General features: G+C 38.7%; 1 protein-coding gene across 1 annotated transcript in view; it reads left to right on the forward strand.

The window, feature by feature from the left end:
• Nucleotides 1-18,231: 18,231 nt before the first annotated feature.
• kcnk3a (potassium channel, subfamily K, member 3a) overlaps nt 18,232-24,763 on the forward strand; it is a 47,405-nt gene continuing 40,873 nt past the window's right edge. Inside the window, exon 1 of the mRNA XM_006792574.3 lies at nt 18,232-18,589. Coding sequence (XP_006792637.1) covers nt 18,307-18,589 — 283 coding nt within the window. The 5' untranslated portion in view covers nt 18,232-18,306. The remainder of the gene's footprint in view (nt 18,590-24,763) is intronic.

The following is a 24,763-nucleotide window of genomic DNA, read 5'->3' on the forward strand; positions in this document are numbered from 1 at the left end:
CAAATTGAAAAAGAGACTTTGGGCTTAGTGTTTGGGTGTGGAAAATTTCACATCTATGTATATGGATTACCAACCTTTACAGCAGAGATTGATCACAAACCTCTCATATCGATCAGAAAAAAGAACCTCAACGACATGTCACCCAGAATTCAGTGCATGATGATGGTGTTGCAGCGCTATGATTTTGAGCTGATCTACACGCCTGGGAAATATATCATACTCGCGGATGCATTATCCATTATTACTTCCACAGCATGTCTTTTATCCTGTCTTCCTTCTCTCACCCCAACCGGTCGCAGCAGATGGCCGCCCCTCCCTGAGCCTGGTTCTGCCGGAGGTTTCTTCCTGTTAAAAGGGAGTTTTTCCTTCCCACTGTTGCCAAAATGCTTGCTCATAGGGGGTCATATGATTGTTGGGTTTTTCTCTGTATCTATGAAGCGCCTTGAGGCGACTTTTGTTGTGATTTGGCGCTATATAAATAAAATTGAATTGAATTGAATTGAATTGAATTGAATTGAATTGAATTGAATTGAATTGAATTATCCCGAGCGCCAGCACCAAGTGGTGACAGGTTAGTCAGCACTACAGCCGAGGAGGCTGAAACACATTTAAACATGGTAACTGCTTCACTCCCAACATCAGATGTCATGTTGCAGCAAATTGTCCAGGAGACGGCAAAAGATCCAATGCTACAGAAAGTATTCCACCATATACAGAATGGGTGGTCAAAAGGAGTCTGTCCAGGGTTCTACTCTGTGCGAGCTGATTTATGCGTGGCTAATGGGATGGTGCTGAGACAAAACCAGATTGTCATTCCTCAATCTATGCGGAAGGACATGCTTCAGCGTATCCATGAAGGACATCTCGGAGTGGAGAAATGTAAAAGGAGAGCGAGAGAAGCAGTTTACTGGCCAGGTATCAACAGGGATATTGAAGAGATGATACAGAAATGTGAAACATGTCTCAAACATCACTACAAACAAACAAAAGAGCCAATGCTGGCAGCAGATCTACCCACTGAACCATGGCAAAAGGTAGGCACGGATTTATTTCATCTGGATGGCAAGGACTATGTTTTGGTGATTGACTACTATTCTAATTATCCAGAAGTGGCACAGCTTTCCAGTACATCAGCACAGTCAGTCATCACACACATGAAGGGCTTTTTTGCCAGACATGAAATTCCACAGTGTGTCATCAGTGACAATGGTCCACAATATGACTGTAGAGAATTTAGTGACTTTGCAAAACAATATGGATTTCAACATATCACCTCTAGTCCCTTGTATCCCCAAGCGAATGGACAGGCAGAAAAAGGAGTCCAAATAGTAAAGAGATTCAAAAAAGCAAGAGACAGTAAGACCGACCCTTACCTGGCTCTGCTAAGCTACAGAGCTTCATCCCTGGAGTGTGGGGCATCACCTGCTGAGCTACTCATGCATCGCAAGCTCCGCACCACACTTCCACACATTTCCAAGGAAAATGACAATGCACATGACAACAAGCTGACTGACAAAAGGATGAAACTCAAGCACAGACAGAAAAGGAACTATGACAAAACTGCAAGGCGTCTAGAACCGCTTCAGGAAAGAGATGTTGTGAGGATTGCAGGTCCAGATTTCTGGGATAAAAAAGCAACAGTTCTCAGCAAAGTAGGGCCCAGATTGTTTGCTGTTCAGACAGAGAATGGACAAGTGTTAAGAAGAAACCGGAGAAGTCTGTTAAAGACACAGGATGTTAAACATCAGGACACAGAGACTGGAACTGAACAACGAGGTGCTAACCCTGTTGAGCACCACAGTGAGCCTCCTTCACCTTCCCCAATGTCTGAGATACTGAGAAGGTCTACCAGACCTAAGAAAGCCACAGAGAGGCTCATAGAACAAGTGTGAACTGTTGTGGTAAAGAATTGTTAAAACAAAATAAATCACAAGTAAATAAAGGATAATATTTCATTTAGAATAGTAATTGTTCACACGTACTTGAGACTGCTGAGTTATAATGTGTTATTGACTGTTCAAGTTGTCAAAGGTGAAGAGTTTTAATGTGCTTGAGGGCTGTATGGGACTCATTTGGTTCATTCTGGAAAATGTAAGGTATACATTTGGATTTATTTTGTTTGACTTGTGCTACAACTTTTGGTTAAAAAAAAACACTACTGAATGTAGTTTGTTGCACAATTTATAACATGTTGAATGTTAGACATGAATGTTCAGATGTTACAGAGTAACAGTTCTCTTCGGAATTGTGGTTATTATAACACCAACCTGTTTGGAAAGGGGATGTAATGATAGCTGCTATTGTTGAAGCTACCCACAGGGGGCGTTCTGGAATCAATAAGATATACAGAATAGAAGAAGAAAGTGATCGCTGTAGAAAAACAATAAACAACTAGCTGAAGCTAGCACCAGGAGAAATTCTTGATGTTTTATTCATAGAGGAATAAGAACATTACAGTCACTAGGCCCAGGATCTTCCAGCAGCCACTAGGCCCAGGATCCTCCAACAGCCACTAGGCCCAGGATCTTCCAGCAGCCACTAGGCCCAGGCTCTTTCAGCAGCCACCAGGCCCAGGACCCTCCTGCTGCCACCAGGCCCAGGACCCTCCTGCAGCCACTAGGCCCAGGATCCTCCAACAACCACTAGGCCCAGGCTCTTCCAGCAGCCATTGATCCCAGGCTCTTCCAGCAGCCACCAGGCCCAGGACCCTCCTGCTGCCACCAGGCCCAGGACCCTCCTGCAGCCACTAGGCCCAGGATCCTCCAACAACCACTAGGCCCAGGCTCTTCCAGCAGCCACTAGGCCCAGGATCCTGCAGCAGCCACTAGGCCCAGGCTCTTCCAGCAGCCACTAGGCCCAGGCTCTTCCAGCAGCCACTAGGCCCAGGATCCTCCAACAGCCACTAGGCCCAGGATCCTCCATTAACCACTGGGCCCAGGCTCCTCTAGCAAGGCACCGACAAGTAAATCGACAGTGACTTCAACGGGCCATCACAAGGTAATACCAATCTCACCATTTTCAAAATGCTGCCTAAAAAAGCAAACCCAGGAGTTGAAGAGGAGTTGGAGGAGATTAGGAAATCGCTTAATTTCATGTCTGATGAACTGAGCAAAGTGGCTAAACAACAAGGTATGCTACATGACCTAATGGATGAAAGAAAACAACTAAAAAACTTGATAAAGGAGAAGGACAAGAAAATAGACGACTTGGAACGGCGAATCGAAAACCTTGAACAATACACAAGAATGGATGATTTAGTCATAAGTGACTGGAGACGCAACACCGAACCTACGCCAGAGTAACAGCTGGCGGAGGTAAAGACAGTGAAGATGCCCCGGTAGAGGAGCTGCAAACACTTGAACAGCAAGTGATAAAATTCCTTCAAATGAAGAATGTAAGTATTCAAAGCCATCATATCGCAGCATGCCACACGCCCCCCAGAAAAGACAGTAAAACAAAGCCAGCAATTATTCTTCGGTTTGTGAGTCGCAAAACAAAGATTGAGTTACTGAAACAGGGAAAGAAGCTAAAAGGGACCGGTGTGTATTTAAATGAACATTTAACGAAAAAGACTGCTGAAATTGCAAGACAGGCACGCAACCTGAAAAATCAAAATAAGATACAAGCAACATGGACGAGGAACTGCAAAGTAATGATAAGACTAAATGGCACTCCCGAAGAAGCGAAAGTTGTGATGATAAGAGAACTCAAAGACTTAGAGCAATATAAATAATCAGGAATCAGCTATGGAATCTATTGGAAAAGTGATGATTGGATAATGAACAATGGGTATGGAAAGTGTTTCTGGCCACATGGCTCAAAAAACAATGGAAACAACAACAACAAAAACAAAAAACACATAAATGACAAGTTTGGACACAGATTATAGGTTTCCATTCAGAGATATTGAAGAGGAAGACTTTGATTATGAAAAGGACTGTCAAGGAAGTTATTTTGCCACACATGCTGAGAAAACGAACTTCAAAACGTTTAACTATGCAGAGCACAACATGCATAACCCTGAAAGTAACATTGACCCAGATAACCACTTCTACAATAACAGCAATAATACTTGTGAGTACTATACAGACGACCAATTCAATATGAATATTAAAATGGCAAATGCATTGTCGGTCATACATTTCAATAGTAGAAGCCTGTATACATTTTTTTTTTAAATTACAGAATGTTTAAGTAAGTTAAAAAAGTTTAATATAATTGCAATATCAGAAACATGGCTCGATAATGAGAAAGTTAGTGAAATGGGAGTGGAAGGATACAAATTATTTACAATGAACAGGGTGAATAAAAAAAGGAGGCGGTGTTGCTTTATATGTAGATAAAGTTTTGAAATGTAGTCTGATTGAATGTATGTCAAGCACCATAGATAACATATTGGAATGTGTTACTATTGAAATCCATGTTGAAAAAGCTAGCAATATAATTATGAGTTGCATCTATAGGACACCAGGATCATGCCTTGAGACATTCAATGAAAAACTTGCTGCTATGTTCAGCAACCTAAATGATAAAAAAGTGCAAATAATTTGTGGTGATTTTAATATAGATTTGCTAAACCCAAATGGACATCAGAAAACAACAGATTTCATCAATACAATGTATAGTAACTCCCTTTTCCCTGTAATTATAAAACCAAGTAGAATAACAATTGATACAGCTACATTGATAGATAATATATTCACGAATAAAATTGACTATGAAATAGTAGGTGGACTTCTTATAACTGATATAAGCAATCATCTTCCTGTTTTTGCAATTTTTCAAAATTATTTTGGGATTAAAACTAAACAAAAGAATCAAACATTTGATATGATACGACATAGAACAACAAGAGCCATTGCTGCCCTCCAGGTGGACTTAAAGGAACACAATTGGAATGAGGTTTTTGCAAATGAAGATTCAAATAGTGCATATGATGCATTCCTATCAACTGTAATTTCACTATATGAAAAACATTGTCCTTTAATGAAAATCACTAGAAAGCATCACAGATCAATAATTTAATTTAGCAAAAGAAATTCCAGAGTCAAGAAATAATAACGACCTAAATAAACGTATTACTCAGAATGTGTCCTCCATGTTTATTGGTGCTGTAACTCATAGAGAAATAATTAACATTGTGAAAACATTTAAAAATAAAAAGTCCACCGAGTGTTTTGGTATTGACATGATATTAGTTAAAAGTATTATAGAATATATAGTTCAACCTTTCGCATACATTTGTAATCTGTCCTTTCGAACTGGTGTGTTTCCCTCACAAATGAAAATAGCAAAAGTTATTCCAATCCATAAAAACGGAGAGAGATGTCAGTTTACCAATTACAGGCCAATATCACTACTCCCACAGTTCTCAAAAATTTTAGAAAAGTTATTTGTTAATAGACTTGATAAATATATTGAGAAGCATAATCTTCTAAGTGATAACCAATATGGCTTTAGAGCGAAAAGGTCCACTTCGATGGCAGTGATGGAACTTGTAGAAGGGATATCTAATGCAATAGATAATAAGGAATATACTGTTGGTGTTTGACTTAAAAAAGGTGTTTGATACAATTGATCATTCTATATTAATGAATAAACTAGAGAGATATGGCATAAGAGGGATAGCATGAAAGGTTACCTGGATGACAGATGTCAATATGTTGAAATCAACAATGTAAAATCTAAGCAGTTGAAGGTAACTTGTGGTGTTCCTCAGGGCTCTGTGCTGGGCCCTAAATTATTCATATTATATATAAATTACATATGTAGAGTTTCCAAACTGTTAAAATGTGTATTGTTTGCTGATGATACCACTCTGTATTGCTCAGGTAAAAACCTAGAACAGCTTCTGACTACAGTGGAAAAGGAGTTTAAATATATTTAAAAAACTGGTTTGATATAAATAAGTTATCGTTAAATATAAAGAAAACAAAATTGATTATTTCTGGCACTAGACAAATGAAAAATGTATCTAAAATCAGGGTTAATGGAATTGAAATTGAAAGAGTGTATGAAAATAAATTTCTTGGAGTGATAATTGATGATAAGCTGAGTTGGAAGTCTCATATAAACCATGTGAAAACAAAAATGTTAAAAACCATTGCTATTGTCTACAAAACAAAGCATGTCCTGAACAAGAAATACTTACTTTATTGTACTCTGTTGCTTCCATATATGACTTATTGTCTAGAGATATGGGGTAATGCATATAAAACAAATACTCTTCCTATTTTCAAGTTCCAAAAAAGAGCTATAAGAATTATAAATCAAACTATATAGAACCAACTAATATTTTGTTTATTAATCTGAATAACCTGAAATTTTGTGATTTAGTTGAATATAAAATGGCACAGATAATGTATAAAGCACAAAATAACTTGCTTTGCCTCAGTACTCAGAAGCTGTTTGAAGTCAGAGAGAGTCAATATGACTTAAGGGGAACAGATTTCTTTAAAAAAACAAAACAAGATAAGGACAAATATAAAGCAGAGATGTGTTTCTGTTAGAGGAGTTAACCTGTGGAATAGTTATGACTGTGATTTAAAAAGGTGTAGTTCATTTTCCTTGTTTAAAAACATGTTTTTAAAATAGAGTATTAGAAAAATGTATAAATCAAGAATGAAAAGAGCAAAAATAATAATACTGAAACTATTGATTGTTTTGCTTTGATGTAGTTACTTATCTAAGGTGGAAAGTTTTTTTGTTTTGTTTTTGTTTGTTTGTTTGTTTGTTTGTTTTTGCTTTGCTTTGTTTTATTCTTTGCTTCGAGCCCTGTGTACAGGAGCTGCATGCAAAAAGATCTTTTGTTAAAAGGGTTGGCATAATAAGCATATGCTTCAGCCAATACCTTTTGATTAGCCTTGTCTCGTGCTTTCTTGCTTTGTGGTAATCTTTATTCTGTATTCACTGAGATATTTGAATGCTAATCAAGAAATCAAAAAAAGACAGTGTTGTTAGAGTTAGAGGGCAGTGTTGTGGCCTTTTTTCTTTAAACCTTCTCATTTTTAAGGTTGGTGATGTTACCGTATGGTTAGGGTGAGGGTTAGAGTTGGGGGTCAGGGTGTTAGATGCCATGACTTTATTAACTGTGATGTAGCCTGACTGGCTCAGAGAAATCCTTGTAGTCCTATGATATTAAAGAGAGGTATTGGAGATTCACTGAAATTATGAAATATGGTTTCTCATCCAATTAAATGGTTTATGCTCATTGAGTTCTCAAATTACTGATGACTGCAACAATTAAAATGGGGAAGGTTAATATGTGACACCTTGGGATACAAGTATAAAAACCACTACCTACATATTCATCTATGTTTTTCCCCCCACAAAAAAGATGAATTACAAGTTAAAAAAAATCTATGAAATAATTTTATTCATATATGTCACTGAAAAACATCAATGCGGGTACTTGCCTGTATCTTGTGATATTAAATTTATGCAGTTTTCTTATGGATGAGATTTGAGGTACCAGGGTTAACGACGCCTGCTAAAAATATTTCTGTACGGGGCTAAACAGATCAATTGAGAATGGAAAGTGAGTGGGGAAAAAAATATTTTAAATTGGAGGGTGTCTATCTTTTTAAGTACAGTCATTGATAAAGGAGGATGTCTTTAATTACTTCAATCAATTTGAGCTGAATCAATCTCTCAGAGTCAATATACGACTTTTCCCACTTGAGGCTGATGTAATGAGGGTCAGGCCTTTAAAGTTTATTGGCAATCTATGAGAAGGAAAGCTGGTGTCAGGGCGAGTGCCACACTGGAATATTCATACAGTGGAGAGCGACACGTGTTACGTAAGAACGCAACAGACATGTGACAGGGTTGATTAGAGTGTGTGGTGCTGATGTAGGCAGCAGGGATGACTTGTGATGAAGGACAAAGGCTGAGGCAGACAGGAGCATGGCGGGTCACTGATGATGTAAGCGTAGTTGTAACTGTATTTAACACAAGTGTTATCTTAGCTGAGGAGGAGAGGACAGGGAACGCTGATAGAGAATTAATCACCGGCTATTTTTGTAATCAGATTTCTGTTGTCAAATAATCTGCACTTTATGTAGCTCAGCTCTATCACTATACTGTTTGCCCTTTTTGAATAAGAAATCAATTATGTCAGGTTTTTTGATCAATTTTTTTTAAAAGAAATCTGTCATCTTCTGCTGTGTGAGGTTGTGAGGGATTTTATTTGTATATGTGATTTTTTTTTTTTTTACATTTATAACCAAATCCCTCCCAATCTAACAAACCCAATCCTTTTCCAGATATTGATTAAACCCTTAAAACTCATGTCTTCATGTCAAGAGCTTAGATGTAAATTAAACTCTACACAGATCTATAAATATGCTGATTCGTCCCTACCTCCTGTGAGCTATTTGCATGTAGCCTGGCCTGAGTCCCTCTGAGGGGCTCACTCAGGGAGTGAAGTGAGACACGAGTGTGTTTTGATTGCAAGACTTTTGCTTCTTGGTGGCTTTGGTTCACCTCTGCGAGCTGGTTTCTTTGTTCTTTTTAGATTGCTTCTTTTGTTTTATCTTCATGTCACTGTGCTCATCTTTATTCCAGCAGAAGATTATTTGAGTGTCTTGTTTTCATTTTCTGAGTTTTCAGACTTTCTATACTTGTCTTTGCAGTTTTATTCCTGCTTTTTTCTGTAATTTTTTTTTGTGACCTTATCAAGTCTAGTTTCTCATTAGACTTTTCCAGGGATTCTTTTTATTTCTCCTGTTCTTTGTATCAACATCCCATCTGTCTTGTTCTGTTTATTTATTTATTATTTTAGCTTGGTTCCTTTTTATTTCCATGTCTCGTGCTTTGTTGTCAGGAGTTTGTATTTAGGTTAGGATTAGTATCCTTTGGTTATTTCCTGTTTTACTTTGAAGTTTTGTTTCCCGTTCCCTTCTTCTTCTTCTTCTTCTTCTTCTTCTTCTTCTTCTTTTAAATTTTTAAAATTTATTTACAAATCACCCATCAGTGTGTATGACTAGTCCTAACACTCCTTGCTCAGTGTTTTTTGATTATTTTCATGTTGGTTTGAGATAAAATATCTCCCTCTGCTGTTACTGAGTCTTCTGCTGGCATGCCTATTTCACGTTTTACAGAGGCAAAGTGTGAAATGAACATGGTGGACAAGTGTGTCTATTACATGTTTTCTCACAATATCAAGTTGGACTGACAGTGCAAAGATCCGAAATTATGATGTTAAAACTAGAGTTTACCCGAGGGTTTAGAAATACCAGGTAAAACTTAGACAGCTAAGTTAGTGCTTAGTTGTAGTGTTTGCACTGGTTCTTCTACAGGTGAAGAACATTTACTATCTTGCCACAATACAAAGTTCTACTTCAGGCTCAATCCTGCAGGAAAAAGTGGCATCGTTACAGAAATGGGACTTTCTGAGGAGAACAAGAAGGAGTTTTGACCAAACCTCAAAACTTCCCAGATCCCAATCTGATTAAGAACCTACACCCTGTTGGGGATCAATAAATTATTATGCAGGTGGTTTTAATCTTGTGGTTTATTGCTATATACTGCCTGCCAATAGAGGTCATTCTTGGTAAATAAAGTATACTTGTAGTATTTCTGTGTTTGGAATCTTAATTTGGGGTCAGTAAATTGCCCAATTAAGGAGAAAAATGTTGGAGAAAGCAATCAATTTCAGAATGAATTGTTTATAATCTAACAGAAAGCAAAACCGAAATAACACACTTCGTTCACAGCGAGATTACCTTTGACCCATATGTCATGGTGGTACAGCCCAATCAGAACAAACTTTCCAAATGTCCAGAGGTCACAGATGAAAACCAGTGAACCAAAGTCTCCTGACCAAAATATTCACATTAATGTGCAATGTGACATTCCTTCATCCTGCAGAGCCGAACAGGTGTGTCTCAGTCACTGGGGTGTGAAGGCTAATAAACAGATTCTTCTCTAATTGAAGGGGTATTTGGAATAATTACAAAATGACAGCAGGGGCAGTGGCAGAGTCACGGAGGCAGAGCAAATGATGGGAAAATGAGAGGCTCTAATTGAACATCATTGGGAAGCTGAAGGCCATGTTAAACCTCATGTAATGGGATGGAGGCAGCTGAAGGGAGCCCCTCCCAGGTTGCTTTAAGGCTGGGAAGTAGGTGGGGGTTGAACACTCGGGGCGGGATGGCTGCTGTCTCCCTTGCATTGCCCTAATGATGTCCTCGTATCACGGCATTACGTAACGTGTTCTCCAGTAAAGTTTAGTTAGCCGAGTTGTGTGTGTGCAGGACTTGTGCATGTTTCTGTGTGTAGATGTACACTGGCAATACAGCTGGAGTTAACTGGTCATCGAAATATGACATCAATTAGCTCAGGCCACTGAAAGCACAGATAACAAATACAACCTGGCAATAAATAAGTAAATAATTAAAGATTTTTAACAGAAAACAAAAATAGTAAAGCTCGTCTATTATTGTCAATACTGTTTACTTCAAGGATTGGCCAGCAGAGGGTGACTCCTCTAGTGTTAAAGAATGAAAGAGTAGATTGACATCTTTGCAGTAGCCCACAGTATGAAATTTTTGCGACTGCTGAAAAAAAACAACAAAACGAAACAAAACATGTTCTGCCATTCTTAAGTCATAAATCAGGTTTTTATTTACTTATGAGCTATTGCTACTTAAATTTACACAGCCTCCTGCAGCCTGACTGAAGAATTATAAAGTATCATTATGTATAGTTATGTTTTTCTAAGTTTTTATTTTTTATTTTTTAGAACCATTACTTTCGTATAAGTAGCAATAAAAGACCTCATCTTACTAACATAAAACTGTAGATTACTCTGCATAGAAATGTTCCCTATTGGTATGATATAGATCAACATTATAATTGCAGATTTAAAGAAGTAAAAACATTTTTAAAATAAATCACAACTGAATTTAAAGTCTTTGAGCCCTGTGATTTGGGTAATTGTCAATATCTACAGGAGAACTGATATGGATTCCAATGTAAACACAGTGAAGCAGACTTAATTCTACTTCCAGAGACCGTAGCCAGATGCGGCCACAAGATGGCAGTGATTTAAAGAATGGGTGCCAACAAGAAACTCCGTGCGTTCCATCTGAAATTGGAAGTCAGAAGCTGTGTCCCAATTCTGAGGCCGTCAGTCAGGCGTCAAAGGCTGTCCAAATTCGAAGGCTGCTCTAAATGTGGCCAACAAATGTGTCCTTCATTTCCCCGGATTTGAAGGATGGGTCGGGTGTATCCTTCATGGGCAAACCTATCCCAGAATTCAAAGCGTAGCTCAGCCAATTCCAGTTTCTAACAATGGCGTCAGCTACTTAGTTTTAATATTATCTTTCTGGGTCAAAAAATAAACTTTTAAGATATTTTCAGGCGAGAAGGTAACTGTGTAAACCTCAAATATCTGCTCAATTTATCAAGACATCACATATTTGCAAAAGTGCTCAGACGTTTTCAGAGAAGTCTGTTACCCACCAACTCGATAGCTTACTGGGAGGTCAAGGCTCACTAGAGCCGGAGAGGACAGCGAACTCCTGGCAAATCGTTTTCAGGAGCAAGGAGCAGAAGGCTGAGTTTATTAAACTCCACCGAGACAGCTGGTGACGTAAATCTGAGGGCTAGACCATCCCATTTCACAGCCTCGCACTTCCGGCCTTCTCAGTCTTCGGAGGACCCGGCCCTAATAGACTGCGAAGGCCTGGTCCTTTGAAGGTTGCAGCCTAGGAATTAGGACACAGCTAGAATTTCACATTCCCAGTTGTCTTCACAATCCAAGATGGCAGTAGTGCACCCCAACCTTTTGTACCCCACCTTTTAATCTGTGCAGCCATTGTTGTGCCACTGGAGTCCTGTGCGACAAGAGAACGCCAATCTACCTCAAGTCTACAAGTCGATCGTGCGCTCAGTGGCACTGTACGGGTCAGAGTGCTGGCCAGCGATGAGCAAGCACGAGCAAGTTCTTCACACCATGGAGATGAAGATGCTGAGGTGGCCCCTGGGTCTCACACGACTCGACCGAGTGATGAATGAAGATGTCAGGAAACTTTATGAACCGCTAGGAAAGAAGAAGTCATTGTTGTGTATTTGTGACTCATTAAATAAACCATACACAGAGAAATGACCAGTCACTGTCTGTGAATGGGATGCAGTGATGTTCTGAAGCACAAAAAAACAACAAGAAAACCCCAAGCATTACGCTGTATTACCAGTGATATAATGGCTCTATCTTGCTAAGGAGCAAAAACAATTTTCCGACATATTACTGGACAACACTCAGCTCCAACACGCTCTGAGGTATATAGAATGCATTTGAGGCAGAACCCTTTCTTAGATGAAAGAAGAGAGATCACCTTCACTTTGTTATTTTTTAACTGAGGTATAGAAAAGTACTGCTTTCCTTGCTTGCACTAATGGAACACAGCTACATCCTCATCCTACTAGTTCACAGACCAAGAGGGAAATCCTGTCAAAGTCAAGATGAGGTTTGCCAACTTTTTTAGAAGGTCATAGCACTTCTTCCTGTTCAGATGGAGTCACGCACAGCTGCCTGCTTACCTTCCTACATCTATTGTTTCTCCTACTTAACTTTGAGTGAGTGCTCTGAGATCATCAGAGTGCCTTTGCACATCACAGAGGACACATTTCAGAGAGGATCTCCTCTAACTGAAGACCTGTTTGAGTGAGAGGGGATGACTCACAGGTAAATCAGTTTAAAGATGCACAGCAAATATGGTGTGACTCATTATATCTGGTGTTTTCCCCTCTGTCTCCTTGACTTACTAAGTTGTGCAATTAGTAAATAGCATTTTGCAGTATAACATCATTTACTGTGCGCAGTCGGGAGATTCCGTTTAAAGCTGAGTCATTAAAAAGTGTTTACAATTGAGACATTGGTATTAAAGACCCAGAGCCTAGAATAAATAAAACAGCTGTAAATCCATGTCTAATGACCTTTAAATCTGTTTTTCTTGGTTGCTATTTGCCATTAGGAGCTAAACCAGTGTGGTTTTTAACATTTCTGAAAATCCATGATGTTCAAAGTACATCAAAGCTCTGACTTCTGTGTGCAGCCTCTTCAAAATCGTAGTAATGAGGGTTCAGTTTCGATGCCCTGCTTAAACTGCCGCAGGTCAAATCCTAAAACTTTTTATGACGGGCCCATAGCTGCAGGAAGTGCTCAGACTCATGAAGATGTATTGGTGATTAAACAGTAGAGGGGAAAAAAAAAAACTGATCAGCCTGCAGCAGGTCTGCAGGACTTTGCAGTTGAGGCCAGTTCTCAGCTTAAACATAATAAAATACAAAATAAAGAACACCAGCAAAACAAGCCTCACATTAAAACTGTTAGTGTTCTTAATGAATTGTCAAATCTGATTACATCCATATTTTTTCTTTAGAAAACCCTCAAACCTAGCAGGTTTTATTTTAACTCTATTGTTAGACGTTCGTTTTTCTAATCTTTTAAAGCATCAGATTAATGTATAGCTAAAATCAGTTTAGTAGTAGAGGGAAAGAAAAAAGTTCATATGGTAAGTCAGTGTGATATTTAATAGTACAAGACTATAGCATCTGTGTGTTTTTATAGAATATTTTATGATTTAACCCTGAAATAGATAAAGAAAGAGGAAGAAAAAGGATGCATTTAGAAAAAGTTATTATGTAGACCCAAAATGCAGGACACCCTAGAGGCACATCGGCAAAGCATAAAGGAGGAAAAGGGCATTCTAGATAGAGAACAACAAGTCTCCAAAAGACAATGAATTGCACAGAAGACCTCGGTAAGAGCATAAGGTAAAATGCACAGGAGGGTGAAAAGAAGTTTGTGTATGGTGTTTGTTTATTTGCTCATTTGCAGAAAATCTAAAAAGGTTTAAAAACAATGTGAAAAAACAATTGAACAAAGAGAAAGGCAGTGGGTGCAGTTAAAGTGTCAGTTGTGCTTATGAAGGTTCCTGAGTGATAAGACCAAGAAGTATCTGCATGGCAGCCATAATAAACTATTCAAATTCTCTCCGCTCTTGGAAAATCTTACCTGCAAGCCATCATCTGTAGCAACAAGCCAGCATTTAAGGGTGAGCCCAAGCCTCTACTCCTTGCCAGATTTTCTGCTACCTTATCCTGGTGAATCAGGGCCCAAGCACTTTTAGACTTGTGTAAATTTCTCCTCGTGTTAACGTAGCCACCACCTTTTATTTATTTATTTAACATTATTTGAATTATCTTGCATTCTTTATCGAACAGGTGTCTCCATAGTGTAGTGGTTAACAGATTTACTTGGTCACAAATACCCTCTGGTGTTGTATCAGGATGAAGAATAGTTGAAAGTAGATGATTGGTCTTTTTTTGTCCATGTTCTAAATACTGACTATAATAGGCTACATTAATATAAAATATAATCCTTTCAACTATTAGTTTCCCAAACCCATCAGTTTGCAACATTTATTTTGCAATTAAAGATTTTGAGAGGGATAGAAACCCTGTTACAAGATTTTACATTGTGTTAATCATTCTTCTTGTGTACACATGATTAAAATATTATAATACAATAATATAAAGCATTGCTATTCACAATATATATATATATATATATATATATATATATATATATATATATATATATATATATATATATATATATTTACTTATTCTGTTAAAGTGCAGGTACTTTTAATCATGTAATGAGTCTCTACCTTTCAAAAAACATTATTTAAAATAAATAGTCACAGGTTTGATCAAAGTGTCATGGATTAATTGACGTATTGATCGGCTGAGGCAGCACTTCGGTTTGTGAAGGGAGGATTTATTCTGGCTCAGTCACGGTTGACTTGACTGACCTGTTTATTGAAGCCAGAGCTATTTTTAGCCTGGCTCACGGTGTGGAACTTAAGATTGGCCAGAATCTATCAGTCAGTAATCGAGGCAGCGACGTGCAGTACAGATGTCATCGTCTGTCACAGGCTGGCAGAGATAAAGTTAGAGATACAGAAAGGTCGTCGAGTTCCAGACATGCTGTGTGTTATTTCTCAGAAATGGCTCACTGGGGAGTTAACAACTAGTCTCACATTCACACAGAAATAGGCTTTATATAGCTAAAAATCAGAAGAAATACAACCACTTTATTCCCTGAGAAAAAAAAAGCTATTCCTCTTGCTTGGTATGTTTGTGTTCCTGTGTTAAAACATTTATTTGAGGCAGCGACGTGCATTACAGTAATTTGTAAGTAAAAATGAGCATTAACTAAATAACTGAAAGCAGCAAAATTAAGATTGCTCGATATCCCTAAACAGTGGCTGCATCTCCCGCTGACGTACAACATGTCAGAGAACCACTTACTGGAAACCAGTGACTCTGGAGGTCATTAAATTTGGCCCAAGTGGACTTTTCACTTGACATTTTGTCCGTTTCTGTTTGCGTTATTGCCGTCATGACTTCTGTCTCAGCTTAAACATTATTTACTTCTCGCACACCTCTTGTGGCTAAATTACCCCTCAGTCTAAACATGGAATATTTCAGTAATGCTGAAAACTCTGAGGAGCAGCTTCTGGTTTTGCCTTGGCGAGCTGGGAAAAGCTGGGGTCAAAGAGCAGACTTTAGAGTTTTTATTGGAGCCGAAAAAAACAGCTGGATACTGTGGAAATGTTCTGGTGAGTCATGTTGAAAGCATCGGTTATAGATGGACATGAATCCTTGATGCAATAAAACCATCTCACAGCTCCCAGCAGTGAACGTGAATGAAAAAGTTTGTTTGTTTTTTTTTAAACCCCCAGCTGCTCTGCTGAAGTAGGTCAGTAGTCACCAAAAGCAGCTGTGGTCTGTCAGGAATTCACCTGATTCCATCTTAAAAGAAAATGGGCTGCACTATGTTTCTATGTCCGATGTCTTTTTTCTGGAATTGAAGTTTTTTTTTCAAATTGTAGTTTGAGCATGGAACTTCATTATATGGCTAAACTAACAATTATTGTCCATTATCAATGAACCTGATCATTACTGCCTGTATAATTCAGGTACTAGACGATACAATTGTGATACGTGTTCATCAAAGCTGAAAACTGAGTTTGCTGAAGAAAACAGCTTGGATTTTTTTTAATGCTCTCCATGGTTCCCCCCTTTTAAATCTTGCCTGCTTAAAATTTAAGTTTCTACACAACTTTAATGTTTCCCCCCTTTAAAAAAAATGTAGTGGAGTAGTTTTACATACAATATTTTAAGCCAGGCCTCTGCAGCAGCCTTCAGATATGTGGGTCCAGTGAGCTATACCATTTCTTGGTTACTTTTTAGAGTGACATAATTAGCAAGGAGACAGGCAAAAAGATGTTGGCACTGAAGTACTGCTTTTATAATCTGTATTTTTTCCATAAATAGTTAGTGCAGCTATGAAACCTGGAAGCAGAGTACTTGCAAGATTAAAAAAACACAGAGATAGGCAATACGTTGCAATGAGTGCACAGCATGCTGCTACAAGTGCACGAGATAGAATTAGTTCTTTATTGTTTTATGCAATAAAGATAACTTCACTTTTACTTTTGGCCTAAACCATCCAAGCAGAGGTTTTAAAAATAAAAACATTAAAATAAAACGACACTCTTTTTGTTCATGTTCAGAGGATATTATGACTTGTATCCTACAAGTTTTTCAGGGGTAAGGGGTTGCTTTAGGTAACAAAACCCACATTGTTTAAAGATCATTATATGGTACTTTCAGCTTCTCTGGTATTTCCCAATTGGTTGCGCCAGCGGATGGATCAGCATATTGATTTTTCACCAGATGACATAGCCCTGCTATTTATCAGGACTTGGAACTGGCACAAGGAATACACTAGCTTGTGGCTCCTGAGGCTGTGTTTGCGTATTCCTCTCTGTCACATTTAAGGTGAAAGTGCAAATAAACAAATCTAATCTCAAGCCAATGCAGAGCTTTTCAGTATTCATCACAAATTCACTGGCTGAAGTTTTAAATCCTTCATATTTGCTTTTGTGGTTAGAGTTCAGCATGTACAGAGAGATTTTCAGATTTATAGTAAATCAGGTAATAGATCATACTATACATTTCTTCTTTTAGCTGCTCTCTTTAGAAGTTACCTGAGTTACTCATTTGCTTCCATTTCACCCTATCCCAAACATCCTCTGTCCAGCCAATGCTATGCATGTCCTCCTTTACTACATCCATGAACCTTCTCTGTGGTTTTCCTCTATTCCTCCTGTTTGGCAGCTCCATCTTAAACACCCTTTGTCCAATATTTCCATCACCCCTCAACTGTGCATGACCAAGCCACCTTAGGCCTGCCTCTCTAACTTTGTCTCTAATCCGTTCGACCTGAGCTGTCCCCCTGGTATGTTCATTTCTAATCTTGTCATTTCTAGTCACTCCCACCGAAAATCTTAGTATCTTCAGCGCTGCCTCCTGTCTTTGAGTCGGTGCCACTACTTCCAAACTATACATCATAGCAGGTCTCACGTCCATCTTGTAAACCTTTCCTTTCACTCTCGCTGCTGTCCTTCTGTCACAGATCCCCCCTAACACTCGTCTCCTCTGGCTCCACGAGGCAAACAGATAATTCTGTACAATATTTCCAAACTGTTATTGATTGTTAAGTAGCATTTGTTTTACATTTCATTTGTATCTCATTAAAAATGATTTTCTATAAGAGGTTTTTCTTTACTGAGAAGTAAAAGTAAAGAACTGACACCAGGGTTATTAAAAGAGTTACTCTTCACCTATCTACTAGTGTCTGTAAATCCTGTAAAAACATTTTGCATGTGGATGTCTTGGGTTATTCATATTTTTTTTTATGATAAATAAAGTAAAAGGAAAAATTAAATAGTCAAAAATCAAGTTTTTTTTTTGCGTTTTTCCTTTTTTCTTGGTTCACATGTAACGTTTTTTTTTCTTGTAACTTAAATACCTGAAAGATTTTTTTTTAAAAGTGAGATTATTTATCCTCCATTTCTTTTTCCCTAATGTGGGCATACATTTTTTCGCTGTGCTTCAATAAAGGCTGACGATTTTTTAGTAGCATTGGGGCACAGTGTTCTCAGTTTCTCAGTGAGTCCACAGTATTTCATAAGGAGAATTAAAATGGGATACATGCAGTCGGAGAGAGAGTGTGTGTGAGAGAGAGGTGGGATGGATGCGTGGAGGGGGGTGGGTTGGTGGGTGAGGGAGGCGTGGTGCTGAATGAACAGCTCCTCGGCTCATAAAGTAATCAGAGAGCTCCTCCGCTCCGTCAGAGCAGCACAGCCATGAGCCAGCCGAGTTCCCCGTCCTCAAGACCCGCTCTGACACTCCGCCTGTCCCCCTAACACACACCACACCACCATGAAGAGGCAAAACGTGAGGACCCTCGCCCTCATCATCTGCACCTTCACCTACCTGCTCGTGGGAGCCGCGATCTTCGACGCCCTGGAATCTCAGGAGGAGACGACCCAGAGGATGGAGCTGCACCTGAAGAAAGGGGAGCTGCTCCAGACATTCAACTTGTCCTCGGAGGACTTCGACAAGCTGGAAAAAGTGGTGCTGCAGCTGAAGCCGCACAAAGCCGGCATGCAGTGGAAATTCGCCGGCTCCTTTTACTTCGCCATCACTGTGATCACGACAATAGGTAAGAGAGCAACTTCTTAGATCCTCTGCGGAAAGTCGGACTTTTGTTTGACTCTCGGTTATTGCACAAAACGAAGAAAATTCGTCTCGACTATCAAATAAACCTGTAGTAGACCTAAAAGTGGAGCACAGTTTTAGATTATTGGGAGTATAAAGACAAAACGCGATTGAATATGAGGGAGGAGGTACCCCGATTTAAGTAATTTTTGTCCAACACTGCTGATCGCATTAAAATATGATCACTGCACAATGTCCTGGTCTAACCAGTGATAGCACAGATGAAAGAAACAGAGCATAAAATATCATGTTATTTAAAAACATATGAATGCAACAGGTTTATAATAAAATAGATACAGCCAAATCTGCCAGGAGACATGAAAACCGAGTATTTTAAGAGTATATGAAGATAGCATGTGTGTGTGTGTGTGTGTGGGGGGGGTCTTTAACCATAAGGGTTTAAATAATTTATATTTATTTTATTCATAGTTAGTTTGCTACATTTCTGGAAGACTACTGAGGGGCAGGCTCATCCAGACAAGTTCTGCCTCAATATCATAAGTCCTTATGAATACGTGTGTGAGGAAGGTGGGAGAACATTTGGAAAACTTCTGCTGTCAGGAAATACCAAAGGTAACGTAGGAGTGCTGTGCCTGAATCAAAAAAACAAAAACAAAAAAGTAACCAAAAAGTCAGGTTAGAGCTCACTGGGCAAGCAAGCTTTGAATGTTACATCAGCTGAAAGTGGCCACATTTATTTTGAGTTCCAGCATTATAGAGGATCATTTAAAAGTCAAATTTGAAGCCAATGAGTGCGTAAACATTAAGTGCAAACTTCTCTCCAAAGAATTCTTTTGCTCACAACTTTCTCATTAGACATGAGCTTCAAAAATCTGAAAATCTCTCATGTTGAACTCTAACCACAAAAGCAAATATGAAAGATTTAAAACTTCAGCCAGTGAATTTGTGATGAATACTGAAAAGCTCTGCATTATTGGGACCTTCATTTGCCTCTTCATTTGTGCTCAAATGCATTTCTCCTGTTCCGAAGGGTCCAAGGACAACACCACAAGCCTGGCAGCTCCTTACTCAATTTTTATCAGGCTTGAAAATTAGCCTGTTTGCTTTAGTGGTTTCACTGGAGGTCAGCTGTACTCATTTTCCTCCATAGCACTCTCTGTGCTTTACTCAGTCTGACATCATATCAGAAAAATGGAACTAAAAAAAAAACTTTAATTACTGTAATGAATCAAATTGTCTTGTGATCTGAGGCCAGGTTTACATCAGCTCCTTTTGCTTTTAAAAGAGTTATAACCATTTGTTTTATCATTATGCTCAAAATAGCCATGAGAAAGTGCATCAAAGTGAAAGGAGGGGTGGTATTGATGCAAATACAGAGAATTATCACCAAATTTGCAGCTCCCTGCAGCTTTAGCACATCCTTCACTGTAAATCTGTCTATACAGTAGATTACGGCTGCAACAGGTAGCTCTACTCAGTGTAGGTTCTTTAAAATGCAATTATACCCATTGAGAATGATTGAATTCCCATTGAGATCACAATGACATCTTTTACAGGAGAGAAAAGTTGAGGTGGAAGTTGCATACAATCAGAATCACTCTACAAAGTCTGGATTTTCAGGTTGTCAGTTCAGACAAAATATCCTCTGTACAAGGGGGAAAGTGAGAAAATCCTGGTTTCCCCACATAATTCATACCATAAAACACACTGTTAGTAACTTGTGGATGACTATGGTAGGTCATTTAGCAGCTGATGAGCCACATACTTCCCCAGTGATTTGGTAAAGACATAAAACAGCGATAAAAAGCAGCGAATGTTAAATAAGTTCAATATTTAGAAAAGTTAAAGCACTGTGCAACAAATTGTTGATCTTTTTTGATATTGCCTGAATTTTCAAAGAGTCTTTAAACAGTCCACTGTTCACAGACTTAATGCTCTTCCCAGACATACTGAAATACAATATAGCAGAAGTAATGGAGCAATTGATTAGCTTCTGTGTGAACCATGCGTGCACTTAAAGGCTGTTTTAAAACTGCACATTTTGCAATTAAGAAAAATAATTGCACTACCATAGTAAGAAAATGGTTTGCATATGAATATATACCAATAAAATGTTTCATTAGATACTAATAATTCAAAAACCATATTCAGTATAAGTCATAAACCATAGTTCTTAAAAAGATAAGCTACCTCTGTTACTAGACAGCCAAAGTGGCACATTCAGATTGTTGTGTTTGCTCATAAAGTCATATTTTTATAGATTACACCACCTCATTTATTTCTATACATTTTTTAAAAAGGCTTCACTGTCTCCCTACATCACATTGTCCTTATCTGTCAGAAGCTGTTCTTACCTTCGTCTCCTATCTGAGTCTTCCTCCTGTATTTAGTGACTGGGGCAGCAATGACTATTGACCTGTGACTTGTAACCCTATCAGATGCAGGCAACTAATTGCACACTACCCCAGCCCCCGGGTGGCTGTAACTGCATTCTGTAATTGCGAGCCTCGAGGCTGCTACAAATACAGTGATTGGCGTTTCAGTCTGCCATTAAGTATTAATGACAACACCAGAGCCTCGCTGTTCCACTGGACTCCTGGCACATAAAATCAACAGTACGGACACTGTACTGTACAGATAATATCACGCAGCCGTGGCTTATAGCAAAGTCCAAATATTGCTCCAGGATATGAGAGTGGAACGCCTAATTTGTTAAGCTGAAGCGTAAAAATAGACAAGAACCTCTTAATTCCTCGCTTATTCTTTGAATCTATAATTAAAGTCATTTTCAGAATGAGGCCTCAGGACTTTCCGCTCCAACACAGGACACCCCCAAGGACCAGAGAGCTCAGTATGATCTGCAAACAGCTCAGTATCAAGAATAAAATGGGGAATTTTCCATGTCAACTGCCAGCTAGCACATGACAGAATCAGTCCCTGCAAGCCGTAATGATAATTAAGGGTAAATCAATGAGCCACAATATTAAAATCACTGAAAGGAGAAGGTAATAACAGGGATCATCTTGATACAATGTAATGTTGTGCTAAATACCCCAAATGACTTAAAAACATTTCAAAGACTTTGAGTAATTGACTCGTCTGTGTGATACACCAGTACCAGTACATTAAGTTCCCACCCTGACCTTCAGGAACAAAAGGCCCTACAGTCAGAACATTTTTCGAGGTCCTACATCCAAGCCACGATTTAGCATTACAAGGGGGAATTGCACAGTATTAGACAGGTGGTTTTAATGTTTTGGCCGATCCATGTAACTGACAAAGGCAGGAGAAGCTACAGCCAGTAAGCACACATCGTTTTCTAAAAGAGAAAAGGGAAGGAAGAGGTTGGGGTGTATATTTACTAACCCAACTATGGGAGTAATATGGAATCAATGTGGGATACACCTCCAAGGAAAAAACTAAATGAGCTTTGGGCAAGAAAATGCTCTCTAAATGCCAGCTGGGGAGCGCCCCTGCACGATTTCGAACCGAGTATTATAAAATGTGGGGGTTCACGGGGATCTGAAACAGAGTCATCTTCCCTGTATCCTCACCCACCCTAGGGGTGAACTTCTTATCACTGCCACACCACAGGGCAAACCTTGAACTCTACCAGGCAGAGGACTATTACATAACACAATCCGAAAGAAAGAAAGAAGGACACGGGCATACAATTGGAGGTCATGAGAAGCAGTCGTGGGCAGATGGCCATCATATAATATGTTGACTTACACTATAGAAGTCTTTGTGTAACAAGCAATATGATATCACTGTATGATTACACAAGCCAAATTAAATGGTTGGTTTGCCGGAATTACGCTCACACATTCACTGAATTGACTTTCACTGAATTCAGACAGAATTCCGCAGAAAGAAAACAAATTATATTTATTGTTCTCACAAGTTTAAAAAACACATTTAAAAAGCAAAAATAAAAAACTAAGAATTTTTCTATTAGTGTTGTATGGAAGGCCATTTCTGCCACAAAAAAAAGTATCCATAACTCAAAGTTTCAACTTACTAATTAAAAATTTTGAGAAAAGTAACTAGAAATTTCGAGTTAGCTCTGCCAATCAGTAATCTACGTGAATGACGTCATTTTCTTGTTACCCGGCAGGATATGGTGCAGAGGAACGCACACTCAAAACCAGATCGCAACAAATTGGCCCTTTCAAGAGTACATTTGCTGATAGTAACACCCTGTGATTCAAGCTAATAACACAAGGATTTCATTATTTGTGAAGCCCCGCTGAAAATACTCAGCAATTTGTGCATTCATGACTGGCTATAATACTGGTAGCTTAGCTGTAGCATTTGTAGCTGAGGGCTTCAGCTTCCAGGTAACAAGGAAATGACATCATTCACGTAGATTACTGATTGGCAGCGCTGAATCGAAATTTCACGTTACTTTTCTCAACATTGATGTTTTTGGATGTTTGATAGAAATCACATTTGGTGTCACATATACAGTGAAAGCTGCTCACATCACAGATGCACAAGATGTTCTTTAACACTGGTCCTGTGATGCACAGCAACAGACAGAGACCAATTTCTGCAAACTTCAATCTTTTAATCAGCCTAATCAGGATGTTGTAGTGTCTAAATGGAACAGAAATGAAATTATCTGGCACCAAACCACAACAGCAGTTGCATCAAGGCACTTCATATTGTAAGATAGTGATCTTACAATAATAGAGAGAAAACCCAACAATCAGACAACCCACTTTGAGCAAACACCAGGCGACAGTGGGAATGAAAAAATACCTTTTAACAGAAAGAAATCTCCAGCAGAACCAGGTCCAGGTAGGTACTCTGCTGTGACTGGTCGTGGTAAAGAAGACAGCAAAAGTAAACAAAAAATCAACTGACCACACAGCTGAACAGACAGAGCTGTGAGTAAAACAGGACGCATCTGACCCATCACTAGCTTCAGATTTTGTGACATCACTGGCACCTCACCTCCCTACTTATATGGTTTTTGAAACACCGTAATAAACTTTATAATAACTTCCCAAATAATGTTTATAGGTGCACAAAATACCATTAAGCTGCAATTTTTTAAAAAATTTTTAGAAGATTTTGTTTTTGTAAATTTGTAGCTTTACAAAGATCTAATATTTTCATGCAAACTAAATATTAACCAACTGATCAACATTATTTACCACAATTCCTTTTTAACACTATAAAACAAGCTGGTGCATTTTAATTGAATGCAGTTCTGAGTGTCAAGAGAAACCTACAATTGAAATGAGACTTTTTTTCCCTTTGTTTTAACAACCCTAACCCTAGCAACACCTTGGTGACATCACAGCCTGGAAACCCATCAGGCCCAGCTTTAAGGGCTTTCATTGCAGGAAGTAGTCATGCTGCTCTGTGCACCAGTCAGTGTTTATAAATCCAGACACCTTCGCAAAAGCTAACGCAAAGCTGGATAGCATAGTGGTGTGGACTGGGTTTAACTGGGGCCTTTCTGTGTGGAGTTTGTGGAGTGTGGAGAGAATGAATGGATAATACAAGGCTAAATTGTAATTAGATTACATCCAAGGGATTACAAAACTGCATTTTTTCACCTTCTTGTTCAGTTACATCCACCTAAAGCCTGCATAAAAGTGACTGGTCAGTGGAAGTGGAGCTACAGGCAAACTGCAAGGCTTCTTTTACCTCTACTTCCTGTCCTTTAAAATCTTGTCTCCTACCTACATATTCACGTGCATGACTTTATAGAGATTAACGGTATTGTTAATTCACCATTACCAATAACTTTTCTCTAACCACACTTTAACTACATGAGCAGATACTGAAAAGAAAAATGTTGTCTGCAACATATGTTCATAAAATAATTATTACAATATATTTAGATTAGCTGTCTTAAACACTTGGACCACCTAAAAGAAAAAGAAACAAGCCTTTTTTAAAAAATGTCCTATAATGGTGTGCCTTCTCTGACCCAATGACAGCTTGGACAAGCTCAAGCCTTCTCATAAGCCTGAATTTAATCAGCAATCAGTGGAAGTAATCTTTCTTTGCAGTTGCTGCTTCCTCTCTCCAACACCATCATATAAGTAACTACAATTTTCTGAGGTGATTTAATCATGCAAAAAGTCTCATAAAAGACAGAAAATTCAACAGGAACATGTCCCAGTAACTCTGAATAAAC

Source organism: Neolamprologus brichardi, chromosome 15 (genome assembly GCF_056152115.1).
Source record: "Neolamprologus brichardi isolate AB-2024 chromosome 15, ASM5615211v1, whole genome shotgun sequence".
Lineage (NCBI taxonomy): Eukaryota > Metazoa > Chordata > Actinopteri > Cichliformes > Cichlidae > Neolamprologus > Neolamprologus brichardi.